Here is a 20,820-nt window from a genome sequence, read left to right as displayed (position 1 = left end):
ATGTTATTTTTCTTTTCCTCAAGCTGAAGACTGTCACATGGGCATTTCACATATAAAGTACCCTGATCTCCAAATATTTTAGCAGGGTGTTTGATAGAACTCTCCAGGAAGGTGAAGTTTATAGGTTTGCATTCTCATCAGGTTTCCCACATTCTGATTGATGAAAGGGTAGATGTTGCTTAGCCTTTTCCCAGACCCCTTCCCTTTTTAAATTTTTCTTTTAGTGACAGGTATGATTGCTGTTGTGTGTGGAGTATGATCCTACAGATGTGTGCTAGGAAGCAGGAATTTAGATAGTGCCTACACATAGATAGGTAGTTGTCAAGCTGTTTAAAACTTTGAAGAATTAAAAAATTTAGGGGTTTTGAAACTTGGGGCTTGAGCGTCCCACCTTTAAATTTAGCTACCAAAATTTCACTCTGCTTCCCACTTCAGAGGGTTTGTTACTGATTTCCCAGAATTGCACCAGAATTCTGTACTGAGATGGGGACTGGAATCCGTATCTTCCAGTAACTGGATCAGTTATTCTAATGTGTTTGGTCTGAAGTAATTTGTGTCAGTTTTACATAGAAAAGAAAGTTCATTTGTATTTGCAAATTAGCTGCATGCGTTATAAAACAAATTGTTTACCTTACTTTGCTTTTTCAGTGCATGTTCTGATATGTAAAGTGTTGACTTTGGGGTGCTTTCCCCCCCCTTTTTTTTTTCTTCTAAGACTTGGTAGTCAACTGGTCAGGTCAAGGATTGCAAAAACTGGGTCCAACCTTACCCTGTGATGCTGATACTCACACTCTGATTCTGGACAAAAACCAGATAATTAAACTGGAACACTTGGAGAAATGCAGGAATCTGATGCAGGTCAGTGTTACTTGACTTGAATTTGCTATGAAATAATGGTACTGTGACTCTAATCAAAATACTTCTGCTTTAAGGCCATATTACATAATTGAGGTAAGTTAGCAGTTACTGTCTTCATAGGAAAATAAATGATGGCTAACTAAAATAGAAAGCTTTGTTTTCAGTTGATAGTGGGGGAGGCTGTTTTGCTAGTTACCTAGGTAACTAAAAATGAACTAAATAAATCCTAATGGGGGGTGGTATCATAAGAACACTTAGAAAAGTCACTTGATAACCCAAATTTTGATACTTGTTAGCTTTTGAGTACTTGAGATTTGTAACCTTAAAAATAACTTTGTTTTACAATTACACAGAGAAAAGATAAACACACAGACATACATACGGGTCTCTCTTCCCCTTTTGGGTTTCATAACTCTTCACAAAGGAATAAGATGAGTAGCTCTAATTTACAAGAAGAAAAAAAAAGCCATGTGGATTCAGTTAAAATAGAAATAGCAAATTAAAAAAAAGTGAAGTGGGAGGGATCTCTGTGGTCTTGTTAACCTATTGATTTGTGTTAGGCCCTGATGTTGCTAGTGTTTATCACTAATTTTAATACTAGTAACAGTCCCTTTAACTTCATGAGGGTATTAGTTATAACAATGTTAAGGGTGCGCGTGGTGCTTGCAAAAAATCAGTTAATCCCTTTGGGGCAAAGCTGTACAAGTCCATGTTAGTTATCACTGCAGCTGCCTCCAGATAGACTTGAACTCACCTAATAGCTTCTAGAGACAAGCTAAACTGAGATAGGAGAGGTGAGGTTTGTAGCTACAACAAACCTTCACCAGTCTGCCACCTTGGTGGTCATGTTATTAAAGTGTATGTCTAGTCAGGGTTTATCCTTTAAAAGGTTTGTGATTGACACTCCTGTTAGCACAGGACTTTTTTGAGAATCATGTGAAATATATTTTGCCCTTTGCCATGCTTCAGGAATGATGCAACAATTTGCACCATGATTTAGCAATTCTGACTTTAAAGTTTTATTTTCATATGGCACAATTCCTCATGCGTTCTCCTTTATTTAGCTATTGCTAGGAGGAAGATGTCCTCTTAAGTTTGCAGAGTGAGTTGTGAAGACTACTTTCTTTGATCAGTAATTTATTTCCTGGCTCTTGCACTTTTTTGTGTCTGTATTATTTGCTTGAAAATGTAATATGTAGATTGAAGAAGTTCCTGTTGGATTAAATTTTTAACCACTAAAAATAAAAGCCTTTTCTGTCTGTGCAGTTTAATAATTAAAACTGTTTCTTTCATGTGTGTCAATCTGCAGCTCTCTGTAGCCAGCAATCGTTTGGTGCGAATGATGGGTGTAGCAAAACTGACTAAGCTCCGAGTGTTAAACTTGCCTCATAATAGTATTGGGTATGTGGAAGGGCTGAAGGATTTGGTGCACCTGGAATGGCTGAACTTGGCAGGAAATAACCTTAAGGTAAAGTATTAATGTATTTATACATTTTCCAGAATCTAGTGTTACAGAAATTTGGAAAATGCTGCAAAGAAATCTGAATATGTTTCTGGTTTTGATTGGAAGAAATGTTGAAGTTTTGTGTCTATTGGTTTATGAAATAGAAGAGGGCAAATTTTGGACAAGAATTGTCTAGGAAAAAAACCCAAAAGGTTTGATATCAAAATGTAATGAGAATTGGGAAGTAGTCCCCAAAACAGGAAAATAATTATAATCTTTAAAAAACGAAACTCTGTAAAAACATTGTTTTCGGTTTGGGTTATTTATCTGGTGCTTTTTAGCTTTCAAAATAATTTATAATTATTGATACCTGGTTTTATTTAATGACTGAAAAAGTTACTGTGTGTAATTTACTTGTTTATTTTTGTAGGCCATTGAACAAATCAATTCCTGTCTCTCTCTTCAGCATCTTGATTTGTCAGACAATAACATAGCTCAATTAGGTGATCTCTCCAAACTTACATCGCTGAAGGTAGATGCTGTTTTATCTCTGGTTTTGTTACATTCTCTGCATAAAGAAATTAGCTTTGAAAATCGCTGCCTTTTAAAGCATTCATTATTCAAACAATAGCTCTTAAAGTATTTTAATTAATCACTTTACTTTCTAGAGGGAAGCATGTAAGAATTCTTGTCCTTGCTTTCAAGGTACAGGAACTGAGGCAGTGATTTTTCTATAACCACTCTAATGATTTTGATAAAGATAACATGGTGAGATCTTGTTCATAGCTCTCAGTTCTCTTGTCTCATGTCATGAATCCAGACAAAACATAGTGTTAACTCTTTCAGGTTAAGCACTGTAGAGAAAAAATATTTCCAAATATGTTTTTTGTAACTGTAACTATACTTCAGTTCTGCATTTTAAAATGAGAAGATTTTGCTCTAAAATATAAAAATTAGTTTTCACTTGCTGGGATAAAAAAAAATAGTTTTGATGATACCAGAAAGACTTAATTTTCATAGTTCTTTAGTGTGTATTCTGCAGGTATTGCCAGAACAAAAAACGTGGGGGATTTGGTCAAACGTATATTTTGTCACTGTATTTTTATTTTGTAGACTCTGTTGCTGCATGGAAATATTATAACTTCACTTCGCACTGCCCCTGTTTGCCTACCTCAGAATCTGACTGTTTTTTCTTTGGCAGAAAATGAAATCAGAGACTTAAATGAGGTAAGACATAGAAGATATATCACCTTGTCTTTAGGTAGAGTGAAAGCAGATAGTTGGATAATTCTTTAGAGGATGCAACTGAAAATGGTCTCTCTTCTTTGAAACCACACATGTTGATAGAAGTAACTTTTAGTAGTTCATACAAAATAAGTATACTTGTGTTAGCTGCACAAGCTAGGTGATACCTTTTAAAATTTGTCCTTGAAAGAAACTTTGCCTTTTTTATTTTATGTGTCTATATTATTCAAGAATGTCAGCATATACTTTGAGGACTAAATTCATAGAGAGCTTTTCATGATTGTCTAAAGTTTGAAAGCTGAGCTGCTTAACTGCTGCAGAGAGTTTCTGCAGCTGCTGTGTTTAGAACAGAGGTTTGAATTGCAGCTGTTGAAACTGAACATTTTTTGGGCCCCTGTCTTATTTTATCTATTTATCAAACACCATGTAAGAGAAACAAATATTTTGCCTGTGATTTTTTTTTTTTTCTTTATTGTTTTGTTTGGGTTTTTTAAAATGTAAGTGGCAGCCAAAACTGTTGGACTTCAATGCTGGAAGAAGAATCTTATTTTGGTAATACGTTTCTCTTCAAAACAGGACAGTGTTTCTCTAGCTTTTTGGCTTGCCAACTTTTTTTGTCAGAATCTCAATGCCTGTTGTAGTGAACTGGAATCATAGAAATACTATACCTTTCTATACATAAAGCTCCATTCCCAGATTTTATGAGAAGCTAGTACTTTTCAAGGGCTGTAGTACCTACAAAATTAACGGGAAAATGGCAATAGTTGATAGAAGGTCCTTTGAAGATGCTCATGTTAAAAAAGCAAATGTGATTTTCCTTGTATTTGTAATTATGTTCTTTTGTGTGAGACATCTAGCTGTAACTAGGAGAAATGTGGTACACTCTTGTGAGCATTTCATGGGTTCTGTTAACAAATATATCTTGTTTTCTCAAGGTTTCTTTCCTGGCCTCTCTTCGTCAATTGGAACAGTTGTCAATTATGAACAATCCCTGTGTGATGGCCACACCTTCTATCCCTGGCTTTGACTACAGGCCGTATATAGTCAGCTGGTGTCTGAACCTTAAAGTTCTTGACGGATACGTGATTTCTCAGAAGGAAAGGTGATGTGATAGTATTAAATCTCTAAAATTATTAAATGAAGTTTGTCTAGGCTGAAATTGCATTTTTGTATAATAAAAAAAGGAAGAAGTGTTAATGATCTGAAATGCTGTTTGTACTGTTAATGGCCATATGAGATACAAGCCAATTAACATTGCTGCTTTTGCTAAATTTTTCATTTGTTATACTGGAATTATTATGTAAGATCACAAGCTAAATATTTAAGAAGTATAAAGTTAAGCTTTCATTTTGTTACTCAGCACACAGTACCACTTTTAGAAAGCAAGACTGTGGTTGCAATTTATCAATGGTCTGTTACCCCTTCCAAGCTTATAGCCTCTTTGACTTTGCAGAATGAGACAATCAGCAGATGCTAAGGCTTTTGTCTCGGGGGAAGCTCAAATGTGCCCTTTTATAAAGGGCCTGATTTGCCTGTGAATTTCTACATTTGTCATTTTTTGTATCAATTAGTCAGATATTATTTTGTTCAAATCACTTGTTACTGTATCATTATGGTCATTATATCCCTATGATATCTGTATGACAGTAGAGATGTCTTAAAGTTCATGACATCAGAACAGTCCAAACATAAATATTATCCAGTATAAACACATTCTAGTCAAATACATTAACATATTCCAGGACATCGATGTTTTCTTGCCCCGTTTCTAGAATAAAAAGCTGCCTTTTTGGTCGAAGGTAAACCAGTCCTGTTTCTGTTTCATCATAACATACTATGACTTCCCCAAAAAGTTGCCTGTAAGAATTCTAGATTTTTTTTTTTCCATGATTAATGGAGTTGTCTGTATTAACTGCTTTGTCATATATAGGTATATTATATTAAATGTTCTCAGACTGAAGAGCATTTAATTTAAAAACAAATTTCAGTTGTTGAATACTTTCAGCAAGATTTTTCTCCCTACGGCTATTCTGCATGTTTGTCTAAACTTTTCTGTTTCTGTGAAAGCTTTGCTGATAAATTTGCTGACACAAATGCATTTTCAGTGCTCAAAGACTACACACAGATAAAGCAGAGACTTCACAGTGTTGGTCAGAGTTGTTTGGGTGTTTTTTTGTTTGTTTCATCCATGTTTATGTGAGGAATACTTTAGTCTGGTAATGAAATTCCTAGTTCTGCTGGGCACTGCTCATGTTCCAAGCTTTGATTAGATTTATAGATTAGCACTTGGGTACCCACTTTCTAGTAGGTAATTGAAGGAGAATTGGGGGTTTTGTGCCATGCATTAATGGTGACCATTTTCCCCCTTCCTAACAGTTTGAAAGCAGAATGGCTCTACAGTCAAGGTAAAGGAAGATCATACCGACCTGGGCAGCACGTTCAGCTAGTCCAGTACTTGGCTACTGTTTGTCCTCTTATATCTATGTACGGTCTCCAGACTGAAGAGGATGCCAAACTGGAAAAAATACTGAGCAAGCAAAGGTGAGAACTTCCTGTTTCTCTATTGTTAGAGAATGTAATTGAGAACATAATTGTATGTCTTATTATGTGTTAGCTATAATAGCACTTCCTTTCAAGTATTTCAAAGCAACAGTGAGGGCTGGAGATGGGAAGGGTAATGGAAGTACAGGATGTGTCTTAGAGGGCAATGAGAGGCAAGACAGCAGGAGTGCTTTCCTGCTGGCTGGGCCATCTAGGGGCAAATTCTCTTATTTTTCAGTCTGTACTCTGTAGGATGTTGAAGGTGATTTGTGTTAGGACTGTGATTACCTACTGAGACTTATTTTTTCTCCCCACAGAGAAAGTGAGGAAAACCTCAAAAAGGAGCTTAGATTAACTTTAATTGTAAATGAAGACTATTGTGGTACACTGGCGTATTAGGTGCTTTTTTGTAGTTAGTGTGTTTTTTCTTGGTTTTGAAGTTAAGATTGTCCTTTGAGGGACACTGTTCCCAGTGATGCACTTGATCTCTGTATCTGGCACCTTGGCTCTGTCAGGAGGGGCCTATATAGAGCCTGCTGGTTCTGCCAGCAGTAGCAGTTTTGCTGAGGTCTATGCAAGTAGATCAGGAGAGTTACTGCAGTGCACTTTCCTCCCATGAAAAGGTGAACTAACTGGAATTAAAAGCCAGAAAACATAACAATACAGGTATCCCTATTCCCCAGGACCTATTGACAAACTTTTTTTTTGCAGAAGGATCAGAGCAGAAGACTCAGCTCAAAGGAGCAGGCTACATTAAATGGCATAGTGTGGGTAGAGGGCTTGGGGAGCAAAAATATTGTCATAAGCAGAAGGGCAGCATCTCATCAAAAGGACTGGAAACTTGGGAACATCTGAAAGGAGCTATTGCATGCTTTATCAGTGTAGATTGATCTCCAGGAGGAAATTATAGAAATGTTGCGGCCATTTCAGAGGAGAAGGTACAATAAAAATATATTGACATTGGAATTTCCAGCTAAGTGCTCTGACATTCACATGATGTTTCTGGGGAAAATTTGGGAAGTTGACTTGCAAAATATAACTCTCAAAAAAAAAAACCTCAAACCCCAAATCCAAAACAACAACAACAACAAAAACTAAACCCCAAACAAACAAAAGACCCCACAATACAAAAACAAACCACAAAACAAAAAACCCTCATCAAAAAACCAAGCCCCCAAAATCCCCATAGATATATATATAAAAAAATATATGCACACACATACATGATTTTTAAGGCAATTTGACTTGCTGGCCTCTACCTTATGATCTTTGATCCAGTTTAGCTGGACTGAAATAAACTGTGTTTTCTCAATTTGTAAAGACTGATTTTATGCTTGTGGCAATGTTTGTTGATTTGCATTAGGATTTTGTCCCTCTAGTAACTGGGATACGCTTTCCTTGATTCAGTCTTTTTCAAGTGTAAAAGACACTCCCTCCATTCCTGAAACTCGTCTATTCATACAAGCATAATGTATCCTGCAGTAGACACTTAAAGTATCTGCATACCTTCCTTGTGTGTAGAAATACTTAATGGTTTTCTGTCTATAGTCAGCATTGCATGTTGGATTTTTTTATACATGTAACAAAGAAAAAGGGGCAGGAAGAAGGAACAGTCTGTGCAATCCCCTACTTTGTGAGTAGTCCTGATAATGTCTTGTAGGTATAGGGATCTGCATAACTAGCCTCTTGTTTTAGAATGGTTTGATCATTTGTTTCCTTTAAAGTAGTTGATAGTTTCTTTTAGATGTCTTCTGTACCAAAAAATTTAAAAGAAATATAAAATCTGTTGGCACTCTGTCCTTAGGCTTCACCAGAGGCAGCTGATGCATCAAAACCAGAATGAAGGACCACCTACATCTTCTACTCCCAACAAAACACTGCCAGTTACTTACGAACACAGCAGTCCAGCCCAGCCACCACAGATAGTTCTTGAAAGTGGTAAGAAGCTAATCTGTACCTGCAATCTAACCTGTGGAAATAATTTTTTTTTAAGCATAGATAACTGTGGAGAGTATTTCAGAACAAGGCCCTGTTTATTATTTTATTCTATTGATTTTTTTTTTTTTGAGATTTTCAACTGAAGTTATACTTTGTTTTCTAAAGATACATTCCATGTTTATTCATGTCTTGAAATGCCAGTAAGATCATTAGGTGAAAAACAATCTAAAAATCTAAAGAGTTATTACTTTGACTGTTCCATCTGATAAAAGTGTAAATTCTTCAAGGGGAGGCAGTTTCTGCAAGTTGTTGTACCCAGTATTTGCAAAGTTTGTGGATGTTACTGTGATAAATAGTTAGTCTCTTTATTGTTATGTGGAAATAATGCTTATCATGACTAGCATTTGAGATCTCCTTACACACCCAGGTTCTAACTATCTAAGGCAAATTGTGAATTCCTATGAATTAAAAGAAGATATGTTATCGAAATACTATGACACTTTTGAATATGGCTTTTTGCCTGTCTAGAACCTATCATCCAGAAGAATTCTTGGGTTGGACCAAGTGCAAACGATGATCATTCATATGCAGTGAAGAACACTTTTCTTGAAAGAAGTTTTCAGAAGGAGCTATACCTTGAAGATATACAGACAGATGAAGACAAACTAAACAGCAGCCTTTTATCCTCAGAGTCTACTTTCATGCCAGTTGCTTCGGGATTGTCTCCAGTGTCTCCTACTTCAGACCTGAAGCTGCATGGAATCAGTTTGGGCCTAGAAGATGATGATACAGTGATCGAATGTGTGAGAGATGCTAGTAGCAGAGAAACAGCTAACAAGCAAGAAGTTTCATGTGTTACAAGAGAGCACTCCAACAGTGCGGTGGGAAGTGTGGAAACTCAAGAGAATATCAAAGAGAGTGTGGTGTTGCCTTCTCCTGGTCCGGTAACAGCTAACCTGACTGCTAATACTAGCAACGGTTCAGCATCTTCTGAAGACAAAGTTCTGCATAGTCACCCCAGCACCTCAGTAGGTGCTGAATCGGGAGTTACAACTTTCTGTCCTGACCAGATGGCAGGAGAAAGTTCTGATTCATTAGCTGTTGTCGATCAAGGCACTGATGAACTGCAAAGAATGACAAAAGCAGCTACGAGGCTTCAAGCCTGTTGGAGAGGATTTTACACAAGGAACTACCATCCCCGAGCCAAGGAAGTGCGGTATGAAATTCGACTAAGCAGAATGCAGGAGCATATCATTTGCTTAACAGCTGAAATAGAAAAGTAAGTTGAGGTCATGTGGTATATTTTCAAATCTGAATGAATAATAACCATCATTCTAGGATATTTCAGGACAGGTATAAGTGGGTCTTGATGTAGCTACTCACTGTAGAACCTAGCATCAGTACTAAGAAACTGTGAATACAGTAGAGCATTGCTTCCTGTGAGATAAGCAGAGTTATGCACATAGCTGTTCATACTCTCAAAGTGCCTTCTATGAGTGAGTTGGGTTAGAAGAAATTTTTCTGTTCCTCTATTAGCAGGACTTGCGTGTTTCACTCTATAACCAAAATAGACACTGCTAAGTGTGACACTTTTTTCACTTGTCTCCTAGCAATTACAGAGTCTGTAAATGAAGTGTCCATATTGAAAGTCATTCCTCTGTTACTGGTGAAAAGGAGAATTCTCTCTCTACCTTGCATGATACAATTTTAAAATGTGATTCTGTGCTTGGTTCTGGGTTTTTTTCATCCTATGAATCCCTGTTTGGAGGATATCATTATCAAAGTTCTTCAATTTGTAAGATATAAATTGCAGGTTTAGTTAATATCTTTCAGGATCAGCCTAGGAACTGTCCGACTGACAGGCTCTTTTCCTTTACTAACACAAGCAACAAAGTTTCTGTGGATCAAGCTGAGCCTTCAGTGAACCTCTAGAAACTCCCAATGCTTGCACATCATACCTACATCCAAGTGATTTCAGTTGGGGAAAGCATAATTTGAAATGAAGATGCACTATTTTGGGCTTGTTTAGGGTTTTTTTGTGCAGGGAAAAAGAAGCACATCTACTTAAAATGAAGAGCTCAGGTTCAGTTTACAAAAAGACACTTAACGTATTAGTCAGTCAATAAATGTGCTGCAGCACATCTTAATGTAACTCTGAAAAAGAAACTTGAAGTCAGCAGCTAGATATTGATGGCAAGCCAGACTACAGTAATGCCTTAATGTTAGGCTCTGCTGTATCTTTCAAGAGTGCTTTTATATAAGTAGGCATTTTTGTGTATTCTTGTTGATCTTGTTACCCAAATGTTGCTTATTTAAGCTGCATAAATTTGGATGTGTGTTCTTGCAGACTAAGGAAAGAAAGAGAGGAAGATAAGATTCAGAGGCTTGTACAGGAGGAAGCTGTCAGATTTCTTTGGAACCAGGTAAATAGCTTTAGTCCTCTTATTTTTCTGCTTACATATGAATTTGAAAGGCATTTTTTCATACTGTAGATCCTGAAGAGATAGTCAATATGGTTAATTTTTTTTCCAGTGGTGACTTGCATGGCTTTTTAGAATCTAATTGCCATGTTGTTTGCTATACTGGTATTTTGGGAGAAAATAACATTCAGAAATATTAACACAATAACACTGGTTTTGTTACAAAAGGCTAATTTATAGCCTGGTGTGAGGAGAAGGACAAAATGCAAAGGAAGTTAAATACATGTAGCAGAGTTGTGAAGAATGATGTGACTGCTAGATGCCCAGGGCAAACAAAATGGTGTCAATCAATGTTGCTTGTGAGCAACTTATTTCTAAAGTAGAAAAGTTATTAACACCTCTTTTAATAAGCTGTTCTTCCAAAAATAAGATCGACTGTTTTCTTAAGCATGAGTTAGTTCATAAAGGTTCCCCATCCTTTCTGTTTTTAAGAGCAGATTCCTTTTTCTTCAAGTACTTGAATTGGGAGGCTTGTGTGCCGTGTCAGTGTTGGGCATCTAGGTTTAAAAGGCATTATTTAACAGCAGAGAGAACATATTTTCCCTAAAGGTATAGCAAACCTTTTGTTAGTTCACTTTGTCTTAAATTTTATATTAGAGCTTTGTTGCTGATAGTAAGAAATACTCTATAAATCAAAGTAGTTTCTTAATCACATTTCATAATGAAATTCTCTCTATACTTTTCAGGTTAAATCCCTTCAACAATGGCAGCTTTCAGTGACACAAAATTTAGGTGCCACTTGGCAACCTGGGATACCTTCAGCCAGTACCTTCTGTCCATCCGAACCACCTATTCAATCATCCCCATTTGAGCAAGAAACCCCACCAGATGTTAGTTCTGCTTGGTTAGTTCCAGCTAGTGATGTTCTTCAGGAAAAGTCTTTGTTGCAGTTTCCAGATTCTGGTTTTCATTCTTGCATGTCTGATCAGACTCACGCTGGTGACTTGTGTAGCTCTGAAAAGAGTTTAATGGAAGGAACTGAGAGCTCTCTTTCAGTGGAAACTGTCAAGCAATGTGGCAATTATTTTTCAGCATATTCCTCAGATGTAGAGGACGGCCATGGAGAATGTGAGCAAAGTACAGAGAGCTCTGGTAATGAGCAGGACAACAGACTAATACAACAGTATTTGAAATCTGTTCAGCAACTGGAAGAGGCTGATGAAGGGACCAGTTGCAATGAGGAAACAGAGGGTAGCTGGCCACAAATCCCTGTTTCAGCAGAAAACCAAGATTCTTCGTTTGACACGATCTCTCTAGATCTCCCTCAAGAGACATCTTCCCCTGCCCGAGGTGAAATCAGTCAGACACCAGAAAGCTGCAAACTGAATTCAGGAATAGTAGAAGGGAAGCAAACAGACTGTGATTCTTCATTTCAGATACTGCATGTTGGGATAGCTGTATAGTAGGCCCAGTTCCACAAAGGACGAGGGATTCCATTTCGCTTCCCTTTCTCTTTTCTTTTTGCCATCTATACAAAACTTATTTTTAATGTGTGCTGTTTCAGATTTTGACTCATGTTACTAATTTATGTCTTAATTCGTTTTTTTTTTTTGGTGTTGCTGAGGACTAACACTAACTATACTACTTGAAATCAGCAAAGTTCTCAGTGACAGTCATTATGCACTTTATTTTCAAACATAAAACTGATATCCTAATAACTGGCTTCCATTAAATTAATTCTGAAAATTGGGGATGGTGGGGGATGGTGTTTGCTGTAAATTCACTTCCATAAATCTTTTAGTATATCTTTGATTTTTTTTCTAAAAAGCAGAATTGAGTTCTTACTTTGCAAACAGCGGAAACAATATAGGAAGAAATGGAGTCAAGCATGTGCTGTATATGGATACAGCCTGATGAGAAAGATGAAAGCAGTTGCCTCTCAGACTTCTTTTGACTTTAACAAGAGTAGTCTGGTCAGTGTTTCAAAGATGAAACCAGTGTCCAAGTCAGTGACTTCTTTTTGTCATTTACTTGAATTCGCTGGCTTGAAATTAGGTCATTTATATACATGCTGAAACAAGGACTTACAGGATTCAGACCTTAGGGATTTGCAAACAAATTTTGACCTTTGCCCTGGGGTTGAATTTCCCTGCTTTCTCAGGTAAGACTCAAAGTGGAACCAGTAGCAGCCTTTACTAAATAAGAATTTTAAAAATGCATGTGATTTGGGAGCATAGTTTCCAAGACTGCACTGCTGTGTTACAGCAGCAGATTGGTGAAATATCTTTTGCTTCCACAAGGATGCTAATGTCATTGTGGGATTTGGATCTGTATGGTTTTCAAGACATTAGTGCATTTCCTGGATCACAACTACTTCTATCTACAGGTATAAATATTAAAAGCAAATACCATGACTTAAAACTATTTCTTGACATCTCTGTTGGGTTTTTTGTTCATTTTTTCCTCTGTATGTCCAGTATTTGACATTCTAATTAGAAGTGGATAAAAAGCTGTATTTCTTCTCTGTTGGCAAATGTGCAAAGTTACCTAGGCTATGCTTTCCACTTAAACACTGGGCAAACAATAGGGTTTGTATCTTGGCTAGCCATTGCTATGTTGTTTTTTTAATGGAAAAAGATCAGGTATCTTAGTATACCACAAAAGTGGCAAAGGAAGTCTGTTTTGTGAAGGACACTAGTAAAATAAAAGTGATGTTGTGACTTCTGGGGGTCAGTTCAGTTTTGCTAATAGTGCATTTGGCAATGTGCACTGGAAGGCAAGTGTTTCAATAGTTTGCTAATATTAACTTCTCATATATAAAGGCACATGCATATAATAAATTCTCTGAATCCGCAGGTTAACCTCTGGTGCTATAGTGTCGTTAAAATCAACTACTACTGTTTTAAGGTGACTCTTATAGCTCTGTTACCGTGTAAAATTTAATTTTTATTAAAAGATTAACAAAATCAGCTTTTGACAAGCTTTGCTTGTCTACTTCAGGTTCTGAGCTGAAATTTACCACTATTCAGGAGTTTGCCATGAGGCCAGTATCTGCTTGAGGCCTCAAAATAGCTTTTGTTTGGAACATAAATGGTGTGTTGGACTTGTACCAGCCATCTGTCCAGTGGTGAAGTTTACCTTAGAATAAAGTTGGCCTCTGTGTAGAGAGTAGCCATCATCTCTTTTTCCCCACCCTCCAAAAAATAAGTTCTAGGGCACTAACTTCTCAAAAGAGCAGTCATTGCAGTCAAGCTGACATTTGACTGTGCCTTGCATACATGAGAGCATTAAAAAAACAACAAAACAAAAACCCAATAACTGAGGTGGTAGATTCTTAATGTGCTATCTCTCTAACTCAAGTCTAGTTACAGTACATTTGTCGCATAACCATATTCATAATTAGAGCTTGAGTGTGCTTGGGTATTGAAAGTGGTACAGGTGCACTAATGTATCACAACATTTAATTAACTGTGCAAAGAAGCGTGTAGGCTACGTGATCGTACCCTTCTTCTCTGAAGGCTGTCAACTTGGATTTAAATCTGCCATGCTTGGATATCTCTGTAGTTCATAGGATTTGGCTCTTTGACTCAATTAAAAACAAACAAACAAAACAACAACAACAACAAAAAACCAAAAACCTTGTGTAAACCTTTAAAGAGACTTCCTTTGAGTTTTGAGAGGGAAACTATTTGTCTGTGAAAGAGTTGCTGGACCTTTACGCTCTGATGACAGTGGTTAGGTGTAATAAAACAATAAATTCTCTTTTGTGGCAGAGTGCTGTGTTAGCATATGCAAGGGCTGGGAGAAACTAGACCACTGTCTGGATAAAAATGTTTCACTTACTGAAGGTATTGAGGGAACATCCATATTTTGCTATTTTGTATTATTGTCACTTTTGCTGCTGAATTAGAGGAGAAACAACTTTTAATTTTGGAGGTGTCAAACGGGGAAAACTTGGTGAAATTTAATTTTCCATGGAATCCCTTGATGTTTCTTGACATTTCTGCTGTTATTAGAGCTTGCAAACATAAACACAAGACAACTTATTTTAACTAATGCCTAGGTCAACCATTGTCTTTTTTTATTATGTAACCTGTATATCCAAAAGTGATCTTATAAAGGTACAGTGAAGTGTGTACCAACATATAATCAGCTTTATCTTGCTTCTTTGGGGAAGCTGTGAAATATGAAAGATTTTTTTTTTTATGTTCTGAAAAGTATCTTGCATGTGTAGAAGATGAGTAGCCTAAATATACAGAAATTGTAGACATATGAAGTTTAGGATTAGTTTTTACAGGGTTAAATGTAATTAGTTTGTATATACGCAAAATACTTTCATCCTGACCATTAAAATACATGCAAAGACATAATAGGCGATAGAGTGGAAAAATAAGGAATCAAACTGGAGGCATACTTAAAAATGGCTTCTTTCAGTTGGCTTTGAGCTCTCAAAGAATCCTGGTATGGAAATATCATAGTTTAATATATGGCTTAACATTTACTCTTCTTTGTATAAAGTTTTCTTAATTTAGGTATGTAATATCCTTTTACCTGGATAGGGATGCACAGCTCCCTTTGGAGATGATGGAAATTTCATAAAGGAATCAGAAGGCCTAATATATGAAAATCCATGTCTGAAACTTTCCTGTATTAACAGTGTATGTCTCTCAGCATTTCCCTTTTGCAAGGCTTCATGTTCACCAGAAGAATGTACTTTGTAGAAGGAAGGCTTGTCTGTTGGATTTTGTCTGGGGCTAATCCTCCAGTGCTGAGGAAGAGGTTACTAATGGTTATTTGTCAGGCAAATGTTGTCACCTTGGCTGTGAGTACAGTTTAAGCATTAGTTCCTTAGCTGATTTTTCTGAAGCAAACTAAATATAGCTCAAAGTAACTATTTAAACTGTGCCACACAACTAGTTTTGCCACAAATGAGGTCATTGGCACATGCAAACCTCTTTCATATAGTCTATGGCAGAAATTACTCTTTTGCCTGCTTTTTCTGAAGGTAGGGACAAGGGGGAAGGTAGAAATGTATTTATCTGTGTTTTCAGGCTTAGTCTGTGATAGCAGTCATAAAAGAGTTGGTGATATAGTTTCAGTTTTCTCCCAATCATTTTTATAGTTTACACCTTTCAATCTTCCTTGTAATCAAGAATGCATTTTTTCTACTGTATGTAATATTTGATAGACAGTGTTCCAGGTGGTATTTGGAAACGGAGAAGAAGATCATAAAAGTGGGCCTGTTCACTTTTTATATTTGAAGTGGGTTTTTTAAGGTGTTTAAATTGTATTGATTCCTCTTTGTTAGATAACTTTACAAAAGAAAAACACAAGGCAATGCCTTGTTAATGACAATAAGTAAACTTATGTTTCTGCCTTTTTCCATGAACTGAGCTTAATGGTCACAACTGTGTTTTTAGTACCTAAAAACTGTCTTTTAAATGAATGGGAGGCTTAGCTGCTGAATGAATGCAGAACTCTAATGTTTGAGGTTTGGGTTTGTTTGGGTTTTTTTTGTGGTGTGGTTTTTTGTTTGTGTGGGGGTTGTTTTTTTTTTTGTGGTGACTCTTCTTGTGTGGTGCTATTTTGTAAAACAAAGTATGTGTGGCAAGGATGGAATTTTTTTAAGGTACTGAACATTGGCCTAACTCTGCTTTCATTTCCTTAAAAGAAGCAAGGTCATGCTTAAGTTGAGTCCCTGTGAACTGGCTGTCTAAATTAGGATTTTACCGTATTTACATCTCCAGAAATGTTCTTACACCACAAAGCAAGAAGGCATTAACACTGCAAATTTTATTTTGTTGCTTCTAAAACCCAAATATCTTTCAGCAAATACTTGAGAAGTCCTTGTTAAATTGCAGAAGCCTAAGAAAACTTAACTTTTATAGTTAAGTTCCTTAGCAATCAGATTCTCCTATTTGCATGCAGCAATTTAAATAATGCACTTAGCAGATTGTCTGTCTGTATATAAAACAAGTTTGTTTTTTTCTGAATAGTGTTGTATATCACTGAGCTTGCAAATTGTTCCTGGTTTGTATGAATTTGTATATATCGTCTGAAGAACTCCAGTCTTAATTTCTACTTGTAGCAGGCTGTTTGGTGAAGAAAAATGGAAGATACATTCCTTTGAGACTACCTGGGTACTTTTTAACTGGACTTGAAGTTACAGTGTGTCTCACGCAGATACACTTTGTCCTGAGAGGATAGAATTGTAGCGTTTAACGGAGACCGACTGAATGACAATAAAATGTAAAAACTGGTCAGTTCCCCTGCTTTTAGCGAGTGGAAAAGAGACTTTTGTCCTGTTGTAGTAACTTTTTTTTTTCCTTCCTTGAGGACTGTGCCACCCAAATACATAAGCATCGAGTATTCATGAAGTCTTTCAAAAAGTTGTCTTTGACAGTTACAAGTTGTTTCCCCTCTCCCCCAGTTTGGCTTTCTAGGATAAGTTACTGAAAAACACTTGCTTTCTATATGCCTGCCAAAAGGTTGGGACTTTCTGTCTATTTTTAAATGCTTTCTTTATGTCAGTAACAGAAAAAGCACAGGTTCCTTTATTTGCAAAAGCATAAAACAGTATTTATCAGGAAAGGTGCTCTATTTCTTGGAAAGTGCCATGCCAAATTTTGTTGTATAAGAGCTCTCAATAAGAGAGAAACAAACTTCTCTTCTGGTGTCATTACATTTATAAGTATATGGGCCAAATTCACTTGTAGCATAATTCTACTGAACTAAATTTTGTTGAGTCTTTCACAGTAGTATTCTACCTCTAAACTAGAATCTGAAATAATAACAATTAGGTATTGATTTGTCTTTCTACTTCTCACTGTTTTCTGGGAAGAATGGTGGGTGGTTAAATTGGTACAGTTCGTATATTTTCTATAAGTGTTTACATTTCTGGATTTATTGTTTCTTAAATATTTTGTTTGTACCTCTGAGTTTTGAATTTTAAATAAATGATTTGTACGTTTATCGAAAATGTTAGTTTGCACTTGATCCTGACTCTTACAGCTAACAGTCACTGTCTTACAATTGGAGGGTTCTTTTGGAGATAAAATGTTTAGAAATACAAAAGAGTGATGACAAGGTAAGCAGCATTAGCATTCGTGCCTAGGGACAGCTGAGGCGTGTAACAGCCCACTGTCTCAGTGTTGAAGATAGTAAGAGTGTGGGAGGGTGCTCGAAACTTATCTGCCAGTTGTTTAGTAGGTGCAGCTGAAACTGGTATTCATGACTTGCAGTCCTTTGTTTCTATTGATTCAAAGAAATCCAGACTTAAGAAATTCAAACTTAATAACATCAAAGTGTTATTAAGCAAACATCTTTATTACAGCACCGGATGCATGGGGGATATCTCCTCCTAACATGCGTGCCTCGTGTTACCAGCATCTGAATTATATAGAGTACATACATTCATGTTCATTGCAATTGTTAGTGTATTCATGACATTTCCAAGAAATGTTTAACATACTCAAATGTCCCTGACGCATGCGCTGTTAAATGAGTTGGTGGTCCTCTGGTGGTCTCTGGTGGGTTTTTGCAGTACTTGATCCCCTTAACTTGTCTGTCCACCAGAGGAACTCTTTTCTTGTCTACTTGCTTAGCTTGTATTTTAACATTGTACTGGTTCTTATCGCTTCCTGCCAGTTACTTGGTTAAGATAAAAGAAGTTGTCCACAGTAGTTTATCTTACAGAGTCCTTGCATACAAAAGGAAATTTACAAAACTCACATTTGATTGATTCTACATGTTAAATCCTTCTTCCTTGTCTCAGACCTTTGTTTCACTATCACTGGCCCACTCTTTCATGTTCTTAATTCCCTACTGTGTTTAAATTAAAAGATGTGGCAGTATTCTGTACAGAGCTTTCTAGAAAGAGGATGAAAGCTATGGGCTTATCAAGAAAAATGCAATTACAAAGCATGTAGTGCCCTCTCCTGCTATTTTGGTTTGGTCAGATACCTGCTGTGTGTTTAAATAAATGAAGGCTAAGCATCTTTCAGGCTTTGACAGACAAACAGGAGCTCAGACATATGTGAAAGTCATGTTTTATTGCAGGACAGTCATCCCAAAGGTTAAAAAGACAAAAACAAACTAAAACTTTGTTTTGCTTAACTCTCATTCACACATGCTGAGGTTAGTGGGGATTTTGTAACCCTTTACTATGTGTTTCCACTTCATTACATTGAAGAAATTAGTTGAGGTTTTCAAGTGAGACTCTTCTTGCTCTTCTGTGAAGATATTTGAAAGACAGAAATGGACATAGTTGAAGAGAATTCACTTCAAACCTTAGAAGAGCAGTGCTGTTTTCTCTTGGAGCAGAGTTAAGACCGCAAAGCTGTACTATGGAATTTAAATACTGTGTAATGTAGCGATAGCAACTGTAACACTTCAGGAGCTCAGGTTGAAGGTCCCTCTTGTCCCTGTCCTTGATTCATATTTGTAATAAGATTGGACAATAAAATCTTTGTCTAGAGTTGGAAAATAAAGGGATAAATATATCGAGTGGGCAGAGCCAAATTTGTTCAAATGGAGATGGTTACTTGGAATTTAATGGGCTGAAATCCATACATATGCTAGGAGCTGAGTTTCTTTTCTGTATGACTGGTTTGAAAAGCTCTTGTTGATTATGTCCAGATGGTAGGTGAGGTATTTTTCCCCTTCACTCAGGTGTTACAGTATGAAAACTAATTTTTCTCTACTGATACAGTTCCAAAAGCAGAAACCACTATGTGCAAGTGTAGCTTGCATCAGTACATCATTGATTTCAAGCCCTAGCACTGCATTTGTGAAGGATCTGTGGTGATATAATGCATCTATTTGGGGTATAGGTAGAAGGAAGTATTACTTTGGCCTACATGGGACAGCACGTAGGGATCTTGACAGACTTGGACATGTGGGCTTCCTCAACTTTATCCATGTCACTGATGGAGTTTATTCTCATTTTCTGTCTATAGGTTGGCACAGGTTTTGCCAGTACATAAGAATATTTTCAGACGTGTCCCTTGTGGCACTCTGTCATCAGTTCTTGTGGGTCTGCAAAGGTGCACATAACTGCCACGAGTCCTGCAAGTAATCCAGCATGTTCCTTGGTCAAGGAGTATCAAGACCAATGGAGTTAACATGCCACCCTGGGGAATTGTGCTTGTTGTCCCAGTGGGGACTTCTTGAAGATTGCTAGGACCTTTTCAGGTACAGCCCAAGTCATTTCTGGCAGAATTTATGAATGTGAGGGCTTTGGGATTGCTCAAGTCTGTCCCCTTTTTCGTTGCCAAGATCCTGTTTGCCTACTCTTTCTGATACGTGCAAGAGAACATTGAACAAGGGGAGAAATAGCAGAAAATTGTGTACAGGATGCCCAAATGAAACCAGCCACAGCCTTTGACTTCCAAGACTCTCTTAATTTGTCTGTGAAAACCGACAAGCCCATGATCATGAAGGATGCCCTGGAAAATGTAAAATTTGTGCACATTGTGTTACAACTGTTCATGTGTTGGGCTGAAAGCAATAAACCATTACAAAAGCCTAAAAATTCTCAAACAATGTGGGGTTGTGAGAAACAGCAGTGTAGCAGCCGGGGCTGTTTTGCTAGTATTGTGCTAAAGTGCATTCAAGCAGCAGTCTTTGTGATGTCTCTTCCTGACCATTTTTGTTACACCAGCTGAAGTTCTCCAGTCCCTAGAGAACACGCAGCACTTTTTCTGATGTGAGAAGTGCATGGACAATGAGCTGAGGAGGTTACCACTGCTTATGTGTGTAGAGGCTGTGGGATCTGAGGAGAAACAGTAGACGCTGAGAAACTCTACAGCCTGAGACCTCTCTTCTTCCTTCCATTGTTAGCTCCTACAGCCCCTTCAGCTTGAAGTTAAAGGCAAATGCATGTGATTTTTTCCAAGATCCACTCCACAGCTGTCTTGTAGTGCTAAGCTCTGCATGGCAGAGTTCATTCACTTGCCCTCTCCTCATTGCAGCTTGCTTGCTTCCAATTTCGGTACTTTTTCTGCAGCAGATTGGCTGTTCTTTTGGTCTTTGATTCTCTGACTTGACTTACAGATACTGAGAGTCTTAAGCATGTGAAGTAGCTATTCCTTTGCTAGCAGGACAGCTAAGCTACCTTTCCTGCCTGCCTCTTCACTTTCATAGTTGCCTGATGCTTTCCCTTCTTTGATGTAGCAGTGTCAATGTTAAACTTGCTGGATATGCTCCAGGCAGCCTTTGGCTGAGGTGACTGTGTCCGCATCCATTGTCTGGTGGAGGAAAAAAGGAAAGGGAGCCCTGGAAGAGCTTCTGTTAGTCCCAAAGGGGAACAGAACATTCTGGGGGCAATGGGAAGCTGTGTTCCTGCCTCTCCCTTGTGGCAAATCACCATAAGTC

At 37.3% G+C, this 20,820-nt stretch overlaps 1 protein-coding gene across 1 annotated transcript; it reads left to right on the top strand.

Moving 5' to 3' along the window:
- Positions 1-715: 715 nt before the first annotated feature.
- Positions 716-11,909, top strand: CEP97 (centrosomal protein 97kDa; the record flags this gene model as incomplete). Its single annotated transcript, XM_010287647.1, has 10 exons — positions 716-858; positions 2,168-2,326; positions 2,733-2,834; positions 3,416-3,529; positions 4,483-4,649; positions 5,924-6,088; positions 7,893-8,026; positions 8,555-9,305; positions 10,374-10,449; positions 11,193-11,909. Coding segments are annotated over 10 exons (2,528 nt in total), but the record flags the coding sequence as incomplete, so codon positions are not given.
- Positions 11,910-20,820: the final 8,911 nt, after the last annotated feature.

The sequence above is a fragment of the Phaethon lepturus genome, unplaced genomic scaffold (genome assembly GCF_000687285.1).
Source record: "Phaethon lepturus isolate BGI_N335 unplaced genomic scaffold, ASM68728v1 scaffold9885, whole genome shotgun sequence".
Lineage (NCBI taxonomy): Eukaryota > Metazoa > Chordata > Aves > Phaethontiformes > Phaethontidae > Phaethon > Phaethon lepturus.
Note: the sequence above shows the minus strand (reverse complement) of the source record. Positions and strands in the feature narration are given on the sequence as shown.